Below are 19,626 nucleotides of genomic sequence, written 5' to 3' on the forward strand. Positions count from 1 at the left end.
GAATCGTTTGTACTGTGCTTGCCAGAAATTGGGTGGTAAGAATATTTATTAAAATGGGATTATGTCTACAGAGAAACATAGATCAGAATATATTAGCTCCAGGAAGGACACGTAGAATGTTGTTGTAATGTGGTGTTATTTCATAGATTTAGATACAATATAAGTCAGATCTGGTCCTTGAAATGTAACATTTAAGGAATCCGAATCTATGGGAAAATATCCATATACCATAATGACAGGGTGAGGATATGAAGTGGAAAGATACTATTATCATCTGAGTTGATCCTCATCATACACTTTCGGACACACAGAAGACTGATAAGAATGAGTGAAAAGAAAGCGAAATGACAGTGGTGAGTGTCAGCTTCTAGGGGGACATGCGTAGAGTCCCCTGGGATAAATGGCTCTGATCCAGAATGGTTCTGACCCTCCTATTTCTGGGCCTTGGGTGAGCTGGTTCTTCCCGACCTCTTGTAGCCTTTAGCACCAATGAGCTAGACAGAGATAACTGGAACGGGCAGCTGAAGCTTCTGCTGGAGTGGAACCAGCTGGACCTGGCCACCGACGAGATCTTCACCAACGACCGCCGATGGGAGGTAAGTGGGCCGCTCTCCTGGGTTTTCCCGTCAGGTCTGGTCCATTTCTGACAAGGTCTCCGGGGTTGCCTCTTGTAAAGGGTCGTGTTCTGGCCCATCAGTGTTCCCCGCCTCCCTTTCCTCTTCTGTAGCGTGAGGAAGTAGGTCTGTTGTGAAGAGGTAACAATACACGCACTCATGGAAGAAGAGCTCAGCCCACGACCGCCACCCACCTTTATAGCCCCCATCTGGGTGCAGGGGTGCAGCACTCCTGGGGGCAGACGGTCAGGAGAAGGGGGGAGATACGTGCCGGATGATGGAAACGGGTGTCAGAAGTTGCTCAGCTGCAAATGAAGACGCAGTGCTCGTGCTCCCTGCCCCGTGTCCTCGCCCAGTTCCGGAAGAGACTGCCGGCTGTGACAGGCACTGGGGCGGGAGCACACCGTGACTGAAGACACCCCGTGGGTGTCTTAGAGCTAGAGGGTCGGGGCTCCCGGCCACAAGAGCACCCCCAATACAGAAGTTTCATGCGCAATAAACACTATTCCTTTCCAATATAGTGACTTCTCTCAATTGCATTTGATCAGAGTTCTAGAACCACTTTCCTACAACGTCCTCTTGTGTACAACTGAAATTAAGTCAGCCGTGGGAGCTCTGTAGGAACAATCACAGTCACACTTGGATCCGCAAGGCTGTGCGCATCTTCGTTTTCAGCTCTTCTGAATCAGTTCGAGTCACTAGTGAGCACCTGGAATTTGTTTAATTGATACGTGTGTGCATAGACTTGGAGGTACACATAGAGCAGCTGGAATCTGTTTAATTGTACACGTGTGTGCATAGACTTGGAGGTGCAGGCAGAGCAGTTGGTATCTGATTAATTGTATACGTGTGTGCATAGACTTGGAGGTGCACGTAGAGCAGCTGGAATCTGTTTAATTGATACGTGTGTGCATAGACTTGGACGTGCAGGCAGAGCAGCTGGAATCTGTTTAATTGATACGTGTGTGCATAGACTCGAACGTCCAAGCATTTCATGGCTGTCATCCTCTGCAGCCAGGCTCAGAAAACACTCTTCGGCCTGCTGGTATATAATCAATGATGAAGACTTGATTTATATTATCATATGATCAATTTTAATAACAGAATGCACATAAAGTAATGGCTTATGGATTAAAAATTATTTTTTCTTGATTGATATTAGAGAGAGAGAGGAAGGGAGAGGGAGAGGTAGAAACATCAATGAGAAAGAACATTGATTGGCTGCCTCCTGCATGCCCCCCACTGGGGATCGGGCCCACAACCTGGGCATGTGCCCTGACTGGGAATCCAACCGATGACCTCTTGGTGCAGGGTCAACGCCCAACCACTGAGCCACACTGGCCGGGCTGGCTTATGGATTTTTAAGTGATTCATTCCTGTAGCAAACACTCTCTTGTGTTTTTGTCTTTGCATTTAATGAACCGCATTACACATTGCAAAGCTTTAGTTCGTTGAGGGAAAGTAGAATTACAAGTAGATTCAGTTAATTGATTCATAAATGGATCCCTGTGTGTGAAACGGTCTATTTAAGTAAGGTCAGATGGTACAAATAAACATAAACGCAGACACATACTGAATAGCACATTTAATTTTATTAACTCAGCCTGAGACAATTGAGGGCGAAGGGCGTAATGGTTAAGCTTATGGATCGGCTCTGGAGCCAGCCCGTCGGCATCTCTTAACCTCTGCAAGTCACTTAACCTCTCCATGCCTCGACTTCCTCGTCCAGGGTGGGCGGAGCCTGCTCATGCTGGCTTGCAAGAACCGACTGCTTGAGTTTTAGAGATTTTGCAAGTCAGTAGTTAAATACCATCACTATTAAAAATTGAACTATATAAACTTAGAACTAAATACATTTTATTAAAAAACAAAGGCAATAAATAATTAAAACTCATTACTTTCTAATTATTTTACTGCATTTATTATCTAGGCTCTAGACATCATTTCTGTCTATCGTATCTGCACGCTGGAAATGCTACAAGTATGCTGCTCTGGGTCTATTTTCAGTTCTGCAGCCCATGATGTCACGCTGGCAGCTGGCAGCTGGCCGTCGTGGGAGCATTTACACCACAGGAATTGGCAAGGACCACAGAGCAGGATCTATTTTTTTCTTCCAGAGAGCTGGTTGTTAAGCATTTACCGGCACACCACTGTGCATCTGAACATGGAGATGATAAATAATAGCAGTACCCACCTCACTGGGTACTAAATTGGACAATGTTTCGGCAGTGCTTAGAAACATTGGCTCATAGTAAGCAGCAACACAAGTATTTATTCCAAAAGACATAAAAGTCATTTGAATGATGGTAATACTGGTGTGACTTTTCACACTGCGCCACGTGGTTTCATTGTGTGGGTTTACTTGCCCCTCACACCAGCCCTTAGCGGGAATGATCTCACTTGCTGGTCAATAAGCCAGGACTGAGGTGTAGCATGGGAGGTGGTTACTGTTGCTTTTTTGAGGGTCTGCTCTGAACTTGAATTTCTGAAAGTATCTTGACCTATGTTATCTCATTTCGTCCCCGTAAACACCTACGGATTTTCTGGAAGAGCAGACAGGCTCAGAGCCAGCCTTGTTCCCGCTCGCACATCTAGGTGAAGGTAGCAGCAGGGCTCGGAAACCAGCTGTGCCTGATGACGAAGCTTTCCCTCTCCCTCATGCCAGTGGCTCTCCGAGTGGGATGCCCGGACCCGTGGCAGCTCGGGCACGACCTGGGAGCCTGTCAGCCGCCCCGATGGTCAGTGTCCGTCTCAGACTTGTGCAAGGACAGACTCGGAGGTTGACTCCGCACCCTGTGTTGGAGTGAGCCCTCCAGCTGACTCTGATTGATGTCTCAGGACCGCCCCCGATGGCTCTCAAGTGTGCCACCAGTGGAACGGCACATGGATTTAGAAGGAAGTGCGGAGCTCTGGGTACAAGGAACACTTGCCTGAGGACAGGGGAGAAAGGGCAGCTTCCTTCCTAGGCTAGCCGCCTCTTCCCCTCCGTATCCCACCTGGAGCCACAGCGTGGGCCCCAGGGATTCTTGACGGCTTCCTCTCCGGGTGATGTGTGATTCCCCTGGGGTCCGGCGCTAGACAGACACAGCGACGGCCAAGGCTACCTTGGCGGGAGACAGTCATCTAAACCAGGGCCGGGCGAGTCTCCTGAGGGAAGTGGGTGGGTGGATGGCAGCGAGGGTTGGCGGGGCCCCTGAGGGTTGGGGGACCCGGGTTCTAGGAGCAGCTGCCACTCGGCTCCAGCCGATGGCTCCACGCTGTCCGAGCTTCGGGACTGCAGTGCGCGGAATGTGGATTTTTACGAACCATCTAGTTGTTAATGTTGGGAACCAAATTGAATTGTAAGAGATACTATGGAGGACAAAGCACATATCTGAGACCTGTTGTGGCCTTTCGACCACGGGTTTCTGTCTGAACTAAAGACTACTTTTCCTGTGTTAAAATTCTCCCTACACTTTTCTGGGACAGGTTTTATCAGGAGCCCAGAAAGTGGAGACAAAGATAAGTAACAACCAGGTGTAACTGTCAAGCATTTCAGTGAGTCTGCTGTGCGACACCATCAGGCATGGTCTTGGTGGCGTGTGGCTTAAAGGGCAGCGCGGAGATGCCATGGTCCAGAGTGAGGTGTCGGCTGTTGGTGGTCACAGTTGGTGTCCTCTCTAGACCTCAGAGAAATGGTGTGAGCTGAACACTCCCACCCCCTAACTGAGTGCACCCCTGTGCCAGGCGCTGGGATCCACCCTGGATCAGCATCATCCCTTCGTGGGTACAGTTATCTCCACTTTACATCAGCAAGAGGCCACATCACATCCAAGCCCACATCTGGCTGATGTCAAAGATCCTGCCAGGTGTTCCCCTGTCTAGGTGTTAGAACTGTAACCCAGTGTCGTGATACAATAGAAAAGATACACTGTATTCTCAGAACAGGAGCTCAACAGGAGCTGAAGATGCGACTACTCTGTGGCTGGAAACGCAATGTGGCGGAGAAAGAAAAGCCCCGTTTCCCTTCCCGGGGCTCGGGTGAGTGCCTTTCTGCTCTGTCTCCTCAGTCCGCCGACCTTCGCGAAGTCATGTTCATGGCTCTCATAAAGGACAGACCCAAGTTCGTCCGCCTGTTTCTGGAGAACGGCCTGAACCTGCGCAAGTTCCTCACCAACGACGTGCTCAGCGAGCTGTTCTCCCACCACTTCAGCACCCTTGTCTACCGGAACCTGCAGATCGCCAAGAACTCCTACAATGACGCGCTGCTCACCTTCGTCTGGAAGCTGGTGGCTAACTTCCGCCGGAGCTTAAGGAAGGAGGACAGAAACAGCAGGGACGAGGCGGACGTAGAGCTTCACGTAGGTGCTGGGAGGGCTGTCTGCGTTCCTGCTGCCTTTGCCTAGGGTGGTGGGCTCCCTGGTGAGTTTGCTGGTGGCTGCTTTGTGCGCTGTGCTGTATTTCAAACTACTTGTTGCCGGTTCCCTTAACTGCAAAGCTTGGTGTGGCGCACACACGTTCGGAAGGATCTGTCGGGGAGCAGGGGCCCGTGGACGGCTGCCTGCTCGTGTCTTAGGCTTGTGGACGTGATCCGCTAGCACTGCTCTGTGCTGCCCGTGTGAAGGACGGAAGAGCTGCCAAGTTTTTGTTTTGTGGATCAAAGGGGCAGTGAATACTTCCAAAGGGATGATCCAGGTTCCCCGGGGAGGGGATGCTGTGGAGGTACCGCCCACATCCTCTAGGCCTCCCTCTCTTAAGTGCAGGCAGCCTGTAAAAACCCCAGCACCCCCCCCCCCTGAGGGGGCGGACCATTCTGAGGCGTGCCTTCTACCCTGATTCCTAGGCTGCCCAGCGACGGTCTCCAGCTAACCACCCTGACAGCTGTTGACAATGCACCTTAACTGGTCCTTTCTCTTCGGATCTCGTTTCCTCGGTCTCCTGTTGGTGTTTCTGGGATCGCCTTTCAAATAAATTACTTGTCTCAGGATTGCTTCAGGGGAAACTAGGTCATTATCTTTAGTGATGCTGGGATTTTATATGAGTGAGTGTGTGTGTTGCAAAAATCGGAATGCGTCGGTGCTTGAAGGAATAGGGAGTGTTCAGGAAGCTTCTCTTTGACACTGTTTATGTTCAAACCCTCTGCAGGATCCATAACCAGCCTGAAGCAGTTTGGGCCTCGGAAAAATGTATCTATAGGAAGATGCTCATTTAGTTGTTTCCTATCTGAAAAGGTTCCATTGGAAGTTACGAGACGCCGAATAGGAGCTAGGGGTTTTAATGCACGTATTAGGGATGGAAACTCCAAGGAGAAGCCAGAGCTCTGGGTTGTGGTAATTGAACTGTAGGGAAGGTAGAATTTAGTTGGCATGATTTTCCTAGATGAGAAATTGATTGATATGATGGAATTGCGTCAGAAGTCATTCCATTTTTAAATTGTTCTCCGCATGGTTTTCGCCTTTTATACCCCTCCGTCTAGTGGGGCGTTGTCTTTTGTGATCGAGAAAAGATTTTGTGTTAAATTATACCACCTGGGGACTTGCGGAGCTGAAGATCATATCACAGGGCTGTTGGGATGGATTCGTCCACCAAGTACGGAGCCCCCAAACCCGGGGCTCTCTGCTAGGGCATCCTGAACCCCTGTTTCCACTCTGAGAGTACTGCAGCTAAAGTGATGCCCCCTTTGCCCTTGCTGACCACATGCTCTGACCCTCCCAGGACGTGTCTCCTATCACTCGGCACCCCCTGCAAGCGCTCTTCATCTGGGCCGTCCTGCAGAACAAGAAGGAACTCTCCAAGGTCATTTGGGAGCAGGTAAACGAGCAGCCCCTGCCGAGCGTGCGCCTTGGCGTGGTTGTGCTGACCTTCTCCAGACTCTCATGCTTGATCTAAAACACCCTCAATACAGTGATCGTCCGCTGTCAGGTGAATACGCTGGCGCCCGAGCCCCGTCCGCGGAGGTGTGTCTGGGAGGAGAGGTCCCGGGCAGGGAGCTGTACTTGGTGGGCCATCTAGTAGGCACCTGCTTCTCAGGCGTGTGGGTGTGTGGTTTTTTCCCAGGTGGAGGAGGTTTCTAAGCTTAATTTCTTTTTTTTTTTTAAATATGAATAATATTTTATTTATTTATTTATTTTGTTACAGATATTTTACCTTTTTACCCCATTGGCATCCCCCACCCTAACCCCCCTCCACCCTGTCCCCGGCTTAGTTGTCCATGTCCATTGGTCATGCACACATGCATATAAGTTCTGTGGTTTATCTCTTCCCACCCCCCCACCCCCCATCCCCTCTTCTGAGGGATGTCAGTCTGTGCCCTACTTCCATGTGTCTGGGTCTACTGTATTCCTCAGACTGTTATGTTCATTATATTCCGTATATAAGTGAGATCATGTGGTATTTGTCTTTTTCTGCTTGGCTTCTTTCACTTAGGATAATACTTTCCAGGTCCCTCCACGTCGTCTCAAAGGATAAGAGATCTTTCTTTCTTACCGCTGCATAGTACTCCATTGTGTATATGTACACAGCTTTTTTATCCATTCGTCTACTGGTGGACACTTGGGCTGTTTCCAGATCTAAGCTATTGTAAATAGTTCTAAGCTTAATTTCTAAAACCAGTTTCTAGCTTCATTGCACAATGGAGAGAAGTAGGGTCTGGACACTCCCGCCTTGGGAAACGTGCCGAGACTTTCCTCTGATTTAGCACGTAATGGTGAATTGTAAATGATGTACGGACAGGTGGAAGGAAGCCACACTCTCCATTTGCAGAACCGGATGTTGACTATTGAGGTCACACACAGGCTTACAGCTCGTTTTCCGGTCTCCCGTGGCCTTGTCCACTTCCCCTCCTGGAACTGTTCCGGTTGACCGCGGGTGGTCAGCCGCCTGCTGTCAGTGCTGTTGGCACTCACCTCGCTGTTTTCCTTCACGTGCCCCTTTCACGTTCAAGGCTGTTTGCGCACCTTGCAGATGCTGCCGTAAATCGTCCGAACAGTTCAGACTTTGCCATTTCTGCCTTTTCTGTGAGTCTGTCCCTGTCTGACATCAGTGTTGACTCGACCACTTGAGGGGCCACGAATTAACCCTGACCTTCTCCACCCTTCTCCCAGACCAGGGGCTGTACCCTGGCAGCCCTGGGAGCCAGCAAGCTTCTGAAGACCCTGGCCAAGGTGAAGAATGACATCAACGCAGCGGGGGAGTCTGAGGAGCTGGCCAATGAGTACGAGACCCGAGCAGTGGGTAAGCCTTCTGGACGGGGCATCACCAGCCGGGGCATGCCAGGGGTCCACGTGTGCCTGCGGGCACAGGTCAGCGGCACGTCCACACTCCCCGGCTGGCCTGATTCGAGGGCTGCAGACCACGTGGTGAGAGGCACGTGCCAGAAGCCACAGGCCCCTTGATCCCGGTACTTACTGACTTCTCCAGGAGTGGAAGTGGGAAATCTTGGGCTCTCTTGTCCTTCTCCATTTCCCGGGCCCAGGTCTGAGTAGCTCAGCACCCCAGGGAGTGGGGCTGTTTTGTTCTTGGGTGCTATAGAGGAACCGACGGGTCTGAGGTTTGACCTGACTTGCAAGTCCTCAGGTCAGCTCACCAGTTTCATGTACCTGTACGGATAGGACCCCGGGCCCCTGGTTGGTTACCGAGGTCAAAGGCAGCAGTCGGAGGAGGATCTGTGGTCGGCCCCCTGGGCTTCGATTTCCCTTCAGGGATGTGAGTGAGGGCTGGTTCTGCCAGGCTGCGGGTGACTGCCCAGGGCCAGGTTACTCAGCACCCACCACGGAGACGGGAGGGGCAGTGCTGAGCATGACCTCCCGGTGCCCGTCCCGTTTGCTAGTCAGTGTCCCGGTGCAGGGATGTGAGGAGACCAGGACCGAGAGCCTCCGACAACAGCACTTCAGACCTGCTCAGCTGTCTCCTTGCTCAGCCGGGAGTCGAGTTCGCAGCGTGGCGTGTTGCTTAACTGTTGTCGCAGCGAATGGAAAATTGCTCTTGGGTTCAGCTTCTCTGTGCTGGGAAAAGGCGTCCAGCGATTTCTTTCGATATGTTAAATTACGTTAATTTCTGACCGACCTCATCCTTACAACCCCCCCCCCCCCCAGGATCTGCACTCTGGGCTCTTCCAGGCCTTGGACGTAAACACGCCCCTCACGCCCTAGGTCAGCGTTTCAGATCCCTTCGGCCTCTTTGCACTGTGCTTTATCTGCAGAGAATCCTCGCCAAGAAAGCACAGAATGTACATAAGATCGGGGGGTTGCCCTGAGAAGGGCAGGCAGACCCTAGTGGCTCCACCCCACCGAAGAGGGGGCTCCTAGTGCCCAGCACAGCCAGTTCAATACGCATCTCGCTGCCCGCTGCCCAGGGGAGCTGTGCTGAGGGTGGGGTGTGGAGGGAGTCCCCGCGTCCAGTACAGAATTTTGTTGCGCCAACATTTTCTGTGCTTTTTGCAAACCAGGGTGCTCACACCTGGCTGTTCTCGAAGCCAGGGCACGCGGGGGGGGGGGGGGGGGCGCCAGGACCCTCTGGGCCTTGGCCAGCCCCACTCAGCTGCCCTCTCTGTCGCGAACCGCCCGCAGAGCTGTTCACGGAGTGCTACAGCAGCGACGAGGACTTGGCAGAGCAGCTGCTGGTCTACTCCTGTGAGGCCTGGGGTGGGAGCAACTGCCTGGAGCTGGCGGTGGAGGCGACAGACCAGCATTTCATCGCCCAGCCCGGGGTCCAGGTAAACACGCAGTCACGCCCAGAAACGTGCCTTTGCTGTCACATGCTGTCAGTGACGTTAAGTGTCACATGGGCAAGCCGCACGTCCAGCACGAAAGTGCAGCAGGAGCCAGGTGGGCAGTGTTCGGGGTACGGCGGTGCACCGGCCTCGGCAGAGGCGTCTCCCTCAGGAGATGGTGCAGGAGACAGAACGTTCTCTGAGTTTCCACTGAGCAGACAGTTTGGCAGCACGGTCATGGGCTGGGTCTCTGGGTCCAGCGCCTGGGTCTCCCTCCCCTGCATCCCTGAGCGCTGTGGTGATGGGCCAGGTTTCACAAGCTCCCTGGCCTGGGTCCTCACCCGGGAGTGGGTCACAGGGTCTGGGCTCGGGGAGCTTCCTTGAGGTCGTGTGTGGGAGGAGCCAGCCCTTGCTGTCCGCTGCTGCCCGCACCGTAGGATCGCCACTGGGGAGAGCAGCAGAGAAGCTCGCGTGAGGGGATCGCGCCAGGAGAGAGGTTTCTGCACTGAATACTTCCTGTCAGGTTGCAGGAGGGAGATTCCCCACCCAGAATCCCAGGGCGAGGGGTCTGGCTGGGACAGCAGGCGGGCTAACACTTTTCCGTCCCGCCCATGGCCACGCTCACCTGGGCAGCTGGCTTCCAGGTGAACCTCCTCCCAGGGTGCTGATGGGGATTCGGGAGCTCAGAGCGGTTCATTCTCAGGGTTGCACTGCTAGGAAGTAGCAGAACTGGGATCTGATTCCATTGTCGTGGGCCGTCGTGTCCACTGTGTTACCCGGCCAGTGAGCAGCAGAGTGCTCGTGAACAAATGGGGTGCTGCGGCTAAGCTGGGTTAAATGGGACAGTCATGCAGGACGAGGAGCACCAAGGGCCTGGCTCTCACGGTCTGTCCACCGCTGCATGGGGCCGGCTGGGGCAGGCTGGGCTGGCCACTCTGCTCACAGCTGCTTAAGCCCCAAACCCCACCTTGCTGACGTCCCAGAGCTTCGGTCGTCAGCTGCCTCAGCTCCTGTTCCGAGGGTTTCAACCAGATGCCGGTTCATCGTTCACGGAAAACCTCCCTGTGGCCCACGGCCCACGGCCCCCAAGACCGGGGCGGATGCTCCCTCCGGGCAGGCTGCTGTGTGGGGTCAGCGTTGCGGGTGGCCCTGGAACCCGGGCTGGGGAGCTCTCCGCGGGGCCCAGCAGTGCCGCTCTGGGAGGGCGTGCTGGGCACCAGCAGGTCAGCGTGCAGAAGCTGCTGCTGTGTGGGCCCAGAAGCAGGGCCCGAAGCGAGGATTTGAATGCATTCGTTTGCTCTGGAGGGGGCCCCAGGAAGCGCATGAGGGGACGGGCAGTGGGAGGGGACGGGACAGAAGTGGATTCAGGTGTGCAAGGAGGAGGTACCTCCGTGTGAAACGGCTCGGCCTAGCCAGGGACTTCTGGGACCGCACGGGACCTGCCCTGGTGCTTCCCATCCGAGTGCGAGGAGGCGGGCACATACCACCCACTGCAGTTTGCTGGTGGTTGGTGGCTGCCCTCATGGACCAAGCATATGCCTGGCCGCAGCCGCCCAGACAGAGCGCGGCCAGGCTCCCTGGAGAAGCGATCCTCTTCTAGGGGGAAGTGGCGGGGCGAGGGTGGGACACGCCCGTCCTAGCCCTGCCGGCCAGTTGTGGGGAGGTCCCAGGTTCCCTTGGCCCTGGTCCGAGATGCACCTTCCCCTTCGGACAGACACGTTGTCTTCTGAGAGCCCTGCGTTCTGTGGGGCGTCCAGTCCGTGCTCACCCCTCTCGGGTCGACTTACGTCCTGTTCCCGAGGCCACCTGGGTTTTCTAGCAGCACTTCGTGGGAGGCATAGTCCGGGAAGCGGGTTCATGCCCTTCAGCTCAGACAGAGGCTGCGATGCCCGTCGCCCGCCCTTTCTGTCTCTGCTTTTCTCTGGGTCTGATTCCAGACCGGGAGAGGTCGGGCGGTGCCTTCAGTACCCCAGGAAGAACTGGTTTATCTAACCAAAGCGGCTCTCACCAGACAGAACCGCTAAGGAGAGGACTGAACATCCAACAGTTTTTAAGTAGTTAGTCATAGCCCCAGGTAACGGATAAACGGAGAAGAACCCTACTTCCTGGGGAGGTCCGAGGGCTGGGAAGGAAGGCGGCACACCGTCCTGCATGTCGCTGCGCTAACAAGGACCTGTGTCCTCTGTCTCTGTTCCCCTGTAGAACTTCCTGTCCAAGCAATGGTATGGGGAGATTTCCCGAGACACCAAGAACTGGAAGATTATCCTGTGTCTGTTTATCATACCCTTGGTTGGCTGTGGCTTTGTATCATTTAGGTATGAAACCAAGATACATAATCACGTGTGCGTGTGTGTGTGCGTGCGCGCGCTTGCGCACACTCCCGTGTGAAGGACTGTAAGGCCCGGAACCTCTGGTGCCCACTCTCCCACCTACAGTTAGGTCTGGGATTGTCTTTGGCTTTCCCTGGGTTCGATTTCAAACAGGTAGAGGTGGGGCCCTGACCTCACACGCGCAGGTGGAATTTGGACCTGGTAACCCCGAAAGGCCGAGGGCTGTTTCGGCCGGTCCCCCCTGGAACAGTGGGGGTCCCCAGCCAGCCAGGGGGTCTGGAGGGAGGGCTGCAGCCCACGCAGTGTCTGCGGCGTGGTGAGGGCGCTGTCCCCGTCCAGGGTGTCTGGAGGGAGGGCTGCAGCCCACGCGGTGTCTGCAGCATGGTGAGGGCGCTGTGCCCACCCAGGGGGTCTGGAGGGAGGGCTGCAGCCCACGAGGTGTCTGCAGCGTGGTGAGGGCACTGTGCCCACCCAGGGGGTCTGGAGGGAGGGCTGCAGCCCACGCGGTGTCTGCGGCGTGGTGAGGGCGCTGTGCCCGCCCAGGGGGTCTGGAGGGAGGGCTGCAGCCCACGCGGTGTCTGCGGCGTGGTGAGGGCGCTGTGCCCGCCCAGGGGGTCTGGAGGGAGGGCTGCAGCCCACACGGTGTTGGCAGCATGGTGAGGGCGCTGTGCCCGCCCAGGGGGTCTGGAGGGAGGGCTGCAGCCCACACGGTGTTGGCAGCATGGTGAGGGCGCTGTGCCCGCCCAGGGGGTCTGGAGGGAGGGCTGCAGCCCACACGGTGTTGGCAGCATGGTGAGGGCACTGTGCCCACCCAGGGGGTCTGGAGGGAGGGCTGCAGCCCACGCGGTGTCTGCGGCGTGGTGAGGGCGCTGTGCCCGCCCAGGGGTTCTGGAGGGAGGGCTGCAGCCCACGCGGTGTCTGCGGCGTGGTGAGGGCGCTGTCCCCGTCCAGGAAGAAGCCGGTGGACGGGCAGAGGAAGCCCCTGTGGGGCTACGTGGCCTTCTTCACCTCCCCCTTCGTGGTCTTCTCCTGGAACGTCCTCTTCTACATCGCCTTCCTGCTGCTGTTCGCCTACGTGCTGCTCATGGATTTCCACACGGCGCCGCGCCTGCCCGAGCTGGTCCTCTACGCGCTGGTCTTCGTCCTGTTCTGTGACGAAGTGAGACAGGTAGGACGGCCGCGGGGCGCCCCTCCCCCCCCCGAGGAGGGGCAGTTGCTTCTGAAGCTCCAAAGTCATGATTCTCCCCAATAACTGTTCTCGGTAGGGGGCAGCCTGTGACCGGGGAGCACCCGGCACTCTGCCCCCGCGAGTGTTCATTGATGAAGGTGAGCCCTCAGCGTGGAGAGTGGGTTCCAGGAGCACGCTGACCTTGGGCGCCGACCACTCCCGTCCTCAGGAGCCGGCCCTGTCGTAGGGGCGGCAGGATGAGCGACTGGCGTGGGGAGGCCGTTCCAGCTCAGACTCCTTGACGCTCCGCGTGTCGGAGCAACCGTGCTGAGGGGCACGGAAGTCCCTGTGGTTTCAGCAACTCGGGGTGGATTATTGACGGCGGTTTCTGCAGTTCCCTGGGGTCTGTTTCTTGGCGTCCTCTCCACCTGGAAGAGCAGGTGCTCAGCTCCTGATTGCTGAATAAATAGATATCGGTGGTGGAGGACGGAGCCGTCCCTAAACCATTATAAAAAGTGATCCCAGAAAATCCGTTCAGACTTAGCAGCGGACAGGTTATGAGAACTGCTGGTGCTGTCCCTCCCCTCGTCCCCTCTGAGCCCAAACCCAACACCTGGTCCGCCCGACAGCCGGGCCTGGGGCTCACAGCCAGAGAGACCCTGGGCCGAGTGCGCCAGGGGCTGGGAGCACGGAGGTCGCTGTTCTCGCCTCAGCAAGTCGCTGCCCAGTAAAGGGACCTTAAGTTCCTTTCAACTGTCACGTCACCTCTGATAGACTTGTTGTGGCTCCCGGAGCCCCGGAAAGACTGGCTCTGCCTGTTCTCGGCGGGGGCGTCTCCATCAGTGAGGGGTCTGCCTCGGGTTTGCGGGGTGGGAGGGGTCCTGCCCTCCCTGGCCCCGCAGGTGAGGGATGAGACAGGGTGGAGGAGGGGAGGAATAAGGTCAAGGACACAAGTCAGTGTGAGCATGGCCAGATTATCACGCTTTCTGTCTACCAGAGTCCCCCCAGGACACGCCCTGCTGGGGTGCAGATTTCTGTGACCTCAGCCCCACTAGAGCCCCCGCGTGGACTCATGAGGTCCACGCTCAGCCCAGCAGGCCTTCCTGTCAGTCCGCCGCCACCGTGACGAAGCAGCACCCGCTGGGCGGCTTACACGACCCAGGGTCGTCCCGTTTCTGGAAGCCTGCGGTTCAAGATCAAGTTGTCGGCAGGGCTGGTTCCTTCCGAGGGCGTGAAGGAGAATCTGGGGGAGCTGCAGCCTGTGTGATTCCTCGACTGGTAGAAGTGTCCCTGGGACCCTGTCCTCATGCCCACAGGCGTCCCCCCTGCGTGCATGTCTGTGTCCAAGTTGTCCCTTGGCACGGGGACACTCAAATCAGGGGCCCGCCCCATTCCTGCCCCTCATGCTCCCAGTATCTCTCTGCCAGTCCCGTTTCTGACCCTGCCTCCCCGGTGGCCTTGCGGCGTGGAAGCTGCTTGAAATCCAGCGTGGTTTGCCTCCTCCGGGCATCTCAAGAGCCACGCGGTCCAGAGCGAGGGCTTCTGGGTGGTCTTGGAGGGCAGAGCTTGGCCTGGATGGGAGAGGCAGGGAGACCCACCCGTTCCTGCATTCTTTCTTTCAACAAGTATTTATGGAGCACCTGCTATGTGCCAGGCTTCTGGGCCCTGGGGATAGAGCAATGAAGCGGCGGACGTCTGTCCTTGGGGAGCTTTCTGCCAGTTATCCGGGGTCGGCGGGGCCCTCCCTGCGAGCTGCCGGGGAGAGGGGGCAGCCCCGACTGAGCGAGTCGCACACTCACTGGGAGGTCGGCCCCCGAGACTGGCAACGGTAAATCTGTCCTTGTCACAAACACCTCCACGCGGATTCCGAGCACGTGTAACTACTCAGTCCCGTATTCGGGTCCTGCGGGAAGGAGACTCGGGACAGGTGCGTTTTTCTGGGAGCAGGACCCTGGGCAGGTGCTGTGTGAAGTGCCCGGTGGACATGTGCGGGGACCCTGAGTGGGAGCAGGCTGTGGCAGGTGCAGGAACCGCGGGAGGGAAGTGGGTAAGCAGTGCACTTCCCGGCCGTTCCTGGGCCCCGTGGGGGCTGGGGGTGATGCCGCGGGGTCTGGCCGAGCCCCAATATCTGTCTACCTTCAGAACAGGTGATGTTCGACTCGGAGGGTGATAATGAGGACCCATAGCTCTGTCCACATGTTCCTTCTCACTCTCTTTAGAAGTGGCGGTTGAATGGGGCAGCCTCCACTCAGCAGTACCGTGCACTAGGCGCCGGTGTGGGTTAGGAGCGTGGGTTCGAGAGCAGCCTGCTCTCTGAGGACAGCTCTGGCTCTGTGGTCTGTGAGCAAGTCTGCAGAACACAGCCTGAAAGAGTCTTGTCGTGGAAGAAACCCGCCACCCGGGGTCGCTGTTTCTCTTCCTGTCTGCCGCTCCTGCTCTGGGACTCCTCCATTTGCCGGGTCCCCAAACAGGCAGTTCTGCGGGCCTGGTGCAGCAGAGCTGACCTCGTGTGCACTTGTTGGGAAAACCAGAGCCAAGAGGACCTGACAGTTTTAGATGGTGTCTGGGTGTCAAGCAGGTGCTCTTTAGTGTGTGCCGCCCCCGCCCCCTCCCCGAGGGCAGGTGTCGTTATGCTAAATGGGAATTTTTAACCGAGGTGGTCAGTAAGCTCCAGGACAGCCGTTCAGTAGCTCCTGTGTCCGCTAAGCAGAGCGGGGTTCTTTATTTAAAATACGCTCCAGCCTCTGCTTGTGGGGAGCACGGTGCCATCCTGAGGCCCCCGAGTCCCAGACCCTGAGAGAGAACTGAGACACGGTCCTGGCACGTGGACACAGCCCACATCGGCACTCCAGTCTGAAAAGGCCTCTGTCCATTTCTTAAAAGATGTTTTCTCCCCGCGGCCCGGTGCCTCCGAGCCCCAGAACTCATCTGCTTAGGGTTTCTCCCCTCACCAGGGGGGTCTCCTGGGCAGAGCTGGGCTGGGGCGTCTGGGGCGCCCACCCCCCTGCCCCCAGCCCGGTTCGCAGGGGAAGCAGGCCCGTGGGGCCTGTTCTAACCCCCTCCTCTTGCAGGTGGGTCCAGGTGGGTGGCAGTCGGTGGCACCCATTGGATGGTTCGAGATTTGGACGTGACTTCTGAGAGTACAGGTTCAGCGAAATGTGGTCAAACTGGCACTGGTCAGACCTGGGAGACTGTAGCACCTCCTTGGATCTAGGTGGTGCTTGCCTCCTGTGTCCACAAAAGTGACTGTTTGCATTTAGACATGAATGCGAGGAAACGCTTCTGAGAAACGAATATTGCTTTTATAATCCCTCCAAGACCAGGGTTGCTGGATCCCTGTGGGATCTAAAGAAGCAGGTGATCTTGGGGAGAGGAATCTAAGATTCAGAGCCCGAGGCTGCGGCTTGCTGGCCGTCCGCCCTTGGGCAATTTCCTTAGCTTTTTCTTTTTTCTAGGCCTTGGTTTCAGCTGCAAAACAGGAAATATAATATCTGAGTATCAGACCTGTTTTGGTGAGTTGATTCTGTAAGACTGAAGAGTGCCCCTTTCCACCACGGGCGCTGTTTTCCTGCCTTCTGGTGTTTCCTCCTCTGCGCTCCCTTGGGGCTCTGGTCTCCCCCGGCCCCCACCTTTATCACATTTTAAACATGTTTAATCTACGGGGCCAGTGCTGGCCGGCGGGGTCCTTGAGACTCAGCACGGTGCCCGGTCCCCTGTGTTCGAGGCCCAGGAGCCCGGCACCGGTGTGTGGAGCCCTGTGTGGTCTCAGCAGACGTGTTCTGAGTAGATGGTTGGATGAAGGGCTAGTGACCACCTGGAATCCGCCGAGTCCTGTGTGGGTGGCAGAGGCTGGCCAGACGCAGTCTTCTGCAGGAGAACCCTCTCCTTCACCATCCCGCTGTGGTCCTGACAGGCGTCCTCCTGAGACGCCATGACCCGCACCTGCCCGTCGTGCCGAAGGGCTCACGGAGGCACACACTGTTCCTGTCCCTTGTTTCCGTGACGACATCTAGCCTCATAGATGCCGCCTACGGGTGGAGCTCCGTCTCTGGGGGCTCGTTTTCGGGAACAGTGGATTTGTCAGCGACACGGGAGTAACAGCGCCAGCAGTCACCTGCTGCCCAGGCCCGTGGCCCGGCGCGGCTCGGCCCGCTCGGCCCGTCATTGGCCCGACGAGGAGCGGAAGGAAGATGCGGGAACCCAGCCGGCCTGGGGCTGCTTGCGTGCTGCTCACGGCCTCTCTCCCCCTGTGCTGCAGTGGTACATGAACGGGGTGAACTACTTCACCGACCTGTGGAACGTCATGGACACGCTTGGCCTTTTTTATTTCATCGCGGGAATCGCGTTTCGGTGAGTGCGCCTCACCGCCCGCCCTGGCTTCGGGTGGCGGTGGCTCCTCTCGGATGACAAGGTGACAGAGAGATCTCTGCCGCTCAAGCCAGAGGAGCCCAGGCCCCACCCCGTCAGAATTGGTTACGGGAGGCCACCAGCTCTGCTTCTTGGGGACAGCGTGCGGGCATAAAGCCGCTCCCCCCCCCCCCCCCCCGTGTCTGTCATTGAAAGGGACTTGTCACAGTTCTTCACTCTGCTCACAGAAGTTGGGGCGAGATCCTTAGGAAGTGAGGAGATCGGAGAACGACAGGGAATTTAAATGCCAGGGCCATGCAACCCTCCGAAATGCCCCTCATGCCCAGCCGGACGCTGGCTCTGGCGCCCGCCCTCCTACACACGGGCACGTTTCCCATCTAAAAGCCATCACGCGAGAGAAACCAATCTCAAATTACCGTCAGTGTGCGATCCACGAGACAGAGAAATTGGGGTGCACCCAACGCCGTGGCTCACCTTGCCGTGTCCACACCCGCCAGGCCCGCTGTCCCCAAGTAGCTTCAGCACACAGCTCGGGGTTCTACCTGAGCAGTTCACAGGTGTCCCTCCGTGGAGGCGCCCGACTGTCCACATGTACACCCCGAGCGAGGTGTCTACAGTGAGCGCCCCTCTGCAGTGTGAAGGGAGTATAAACTTGGTCTCCTTCTCCGGGAACCCCCTTTTCTGCTCGGGTTAAGGGCCCGGCATTTGAGTCACAGTTGGTTGGACATGATTTCTCGAGCACCCCAGCTAGAAAGTACCCGTGGCTTCCAGTTCACACATTGGCAGGCGGTTAGCTAGTCAGACGGTCCGGTGCCAACGAGGTGAGTGTCACCAGGGAAGCCCCGGCAGGATGGAGTCCCAGGCGTTTGGGCTGGGGCAGGGATCGGGGTCCTGAGAGAGCTTCCTGAGCCGGGAAGGCAGCGATGCTGGACCGGGCTCCAGCGGTGGCATCTGGGGATGAGGGCTGAGTGGCGGGACCTCTGAGCCCTGTGCTTGACGTGACGTCCTTGCCTCTGCTGGAGCCCACGGGGGCCGAGGACCATGGCCCCCGCCTTCAGGGGTGGGCAGGTGTGTGGTCCCCGCGGCCTGCCTCTGCTCGCTCAGCCCCCCCGGTTCTCCGCTGTTTCTTCACGTTTGGTTATTTTTATAAACAAAGCTTTGAGATGTGTGGTCAGAATCTCACGAATGCTGTCCCCTTCTTCCCACAGGCTCCACTCCTCCAGCAAAACCTCTCTGTACTCCGGACGAGTCATCTTCTGCCTGGACTACATTATATTCACTCTAAGGCTGATCCACATTTTTACTGTCAGCAGAAACCTGGGACCCAAGATCATCATGCTGCAGAGGATGGTGAGCATGAAGGGCGTCTGTGGCTGTCTGTTCTCGTGCTGTGTCGCAGCTCCTTCCACGGTGGAGAAGGGGGTTTTGTCCTGGAGTGACCCTTGTACCTCACAGTCAACGGGTTTGCTTCCTTCGATGCGTTTGCATCAGGGGCCTCTCCCTGGTTGAAACTGAACAAGAGATGACTGCTAGGAGCAAACAGCACAATCCAGTGGATTGCTATTCACACTTGACCAAGTGCTGCTTACATTTGAGTCTTAACAGCTCACTAAGAGCACAGGCAGGATAGGACTGTTCCACCCATTCATGGGTGTGGACAGTGGGTCCTGGGGGTCACTGTGTTTGACTGGAGACGTGCAGGGAGCGAGGAGCGTGCTGAGGGTCGGAACTGCCGTCCTGTGACCGTGTGACACAGTTGGAGGGAAAGCACTCGCGAGCCCTTTGTAACGTGGCAGAGAGAGAACCACGCACGACGACGTGGCTTTCCTGGGCTGGTTCTCCAAGGACCCGGGCCTTCCCTGCTCCGCCTGCAAATCAGATGGGCGTTTGGATGAGCTCATCTGGCGGTCCCTCCCCAACACTGAGGTTCTCGGAGTCTGTGGTTTTAATTCAAAGCATATCTGAGGCATCGCGTCAACATGAAGTCATGCTGTGGGTGCAAAAAATGTTTTAAAAATCAAAGTGTACATTCTTGTTTAATAAGGTTAGCTTTGATTTTTCTTGGGGAGAAAAGGAACACCTCTAAGGGAATGATGCAGGGACTTGGGCCTCCGCAGAGCGTGAGCACCGTGCGGTGTGGAGAAGGGCTGCTCCGAAGTCAGGTCCCACCTCTGCGCGCACGCTGGCCCCTCCTTCACAGAGCTGTGCTGCTGAGCTGGCCTGGAGACCCGCAACTAGAAATGCATCACTCAGTTTTAATTCTGGAAAATAGATGTCCCCAGACCCAAAGGTGGTGATGACTATTTTAGTAAACCTTTTTTTTCTTTATTAACTTTAACGAGGAAGGGAGAGGGAGAGAGAGAGAGAAACATCGATGAGAGAGAACATGGATCGGCTGCCTTCTGCACGCCCCCCACTGGGGATTTGACCCACAACCTGGGCATGTGCCCTGACCGG

General features: G+C 56.5%; 1 protein-coding gene across 1 annotated transcript in view; it reads left to right on the forward strand.

Annotated features, from left to right (window-relative positions):
* The window catches only part of TRPM8 (transient receptor potential cation channel subfamily M member 8), a 79,716-nt gene that overhangs the window by 27,616 nt on the left and 32,474 nt on the right, over positions 1-19,626 (forward strand). The window contains exons 10-18 of the mRNA XM_036253366.1: positions 478-596; positions 4,664-4,954; positions 6,309-6,404; positions 7,697-7,826; positions 9,161-9,306; positions 11,506-11,618; positions 12,585-12,801; positions 17,060-17,151; positions 18,378-18,519. Of these exons, the coding sequence (XP_036109259.1) occupies positions 478-596; positions 4,664-4,954; positions 6,309-6,404; positions 7,697-7,826; positions 9,161-9,306; positions 11,506-11,618; positions 12,585-12,801; positions 17,060-17,151; positions 18,378-18,519 (1,346 nt within the window). The remainder of the gene's footprint in view (positions 1-477; positions 597-4,663; positions 4,955-6,308; positions 6,405-7,696; positions 7,827-9,160; positions 9,307-11,505; positions 11,619-12,584; positions 12,802-17,059; positions 17,152-18,377; positions 18,520-19,626) is intronic.

The sequence above is a fragment of the Molossus molossus genome, unplaced genomic scaffold, assembly GCF_014108415.1.
Source record: "Molossus molossus isolate mMolMol1 unplaced genomic scaffold, mMolMol1.p scaffold_m16_p_11, whole genome shotgun sequence".
NCBI lineage: Eukaryota > Metazoa > Chordata > Mammalia > Chiroptera > Molossidae > Molossus > Molossus molossus.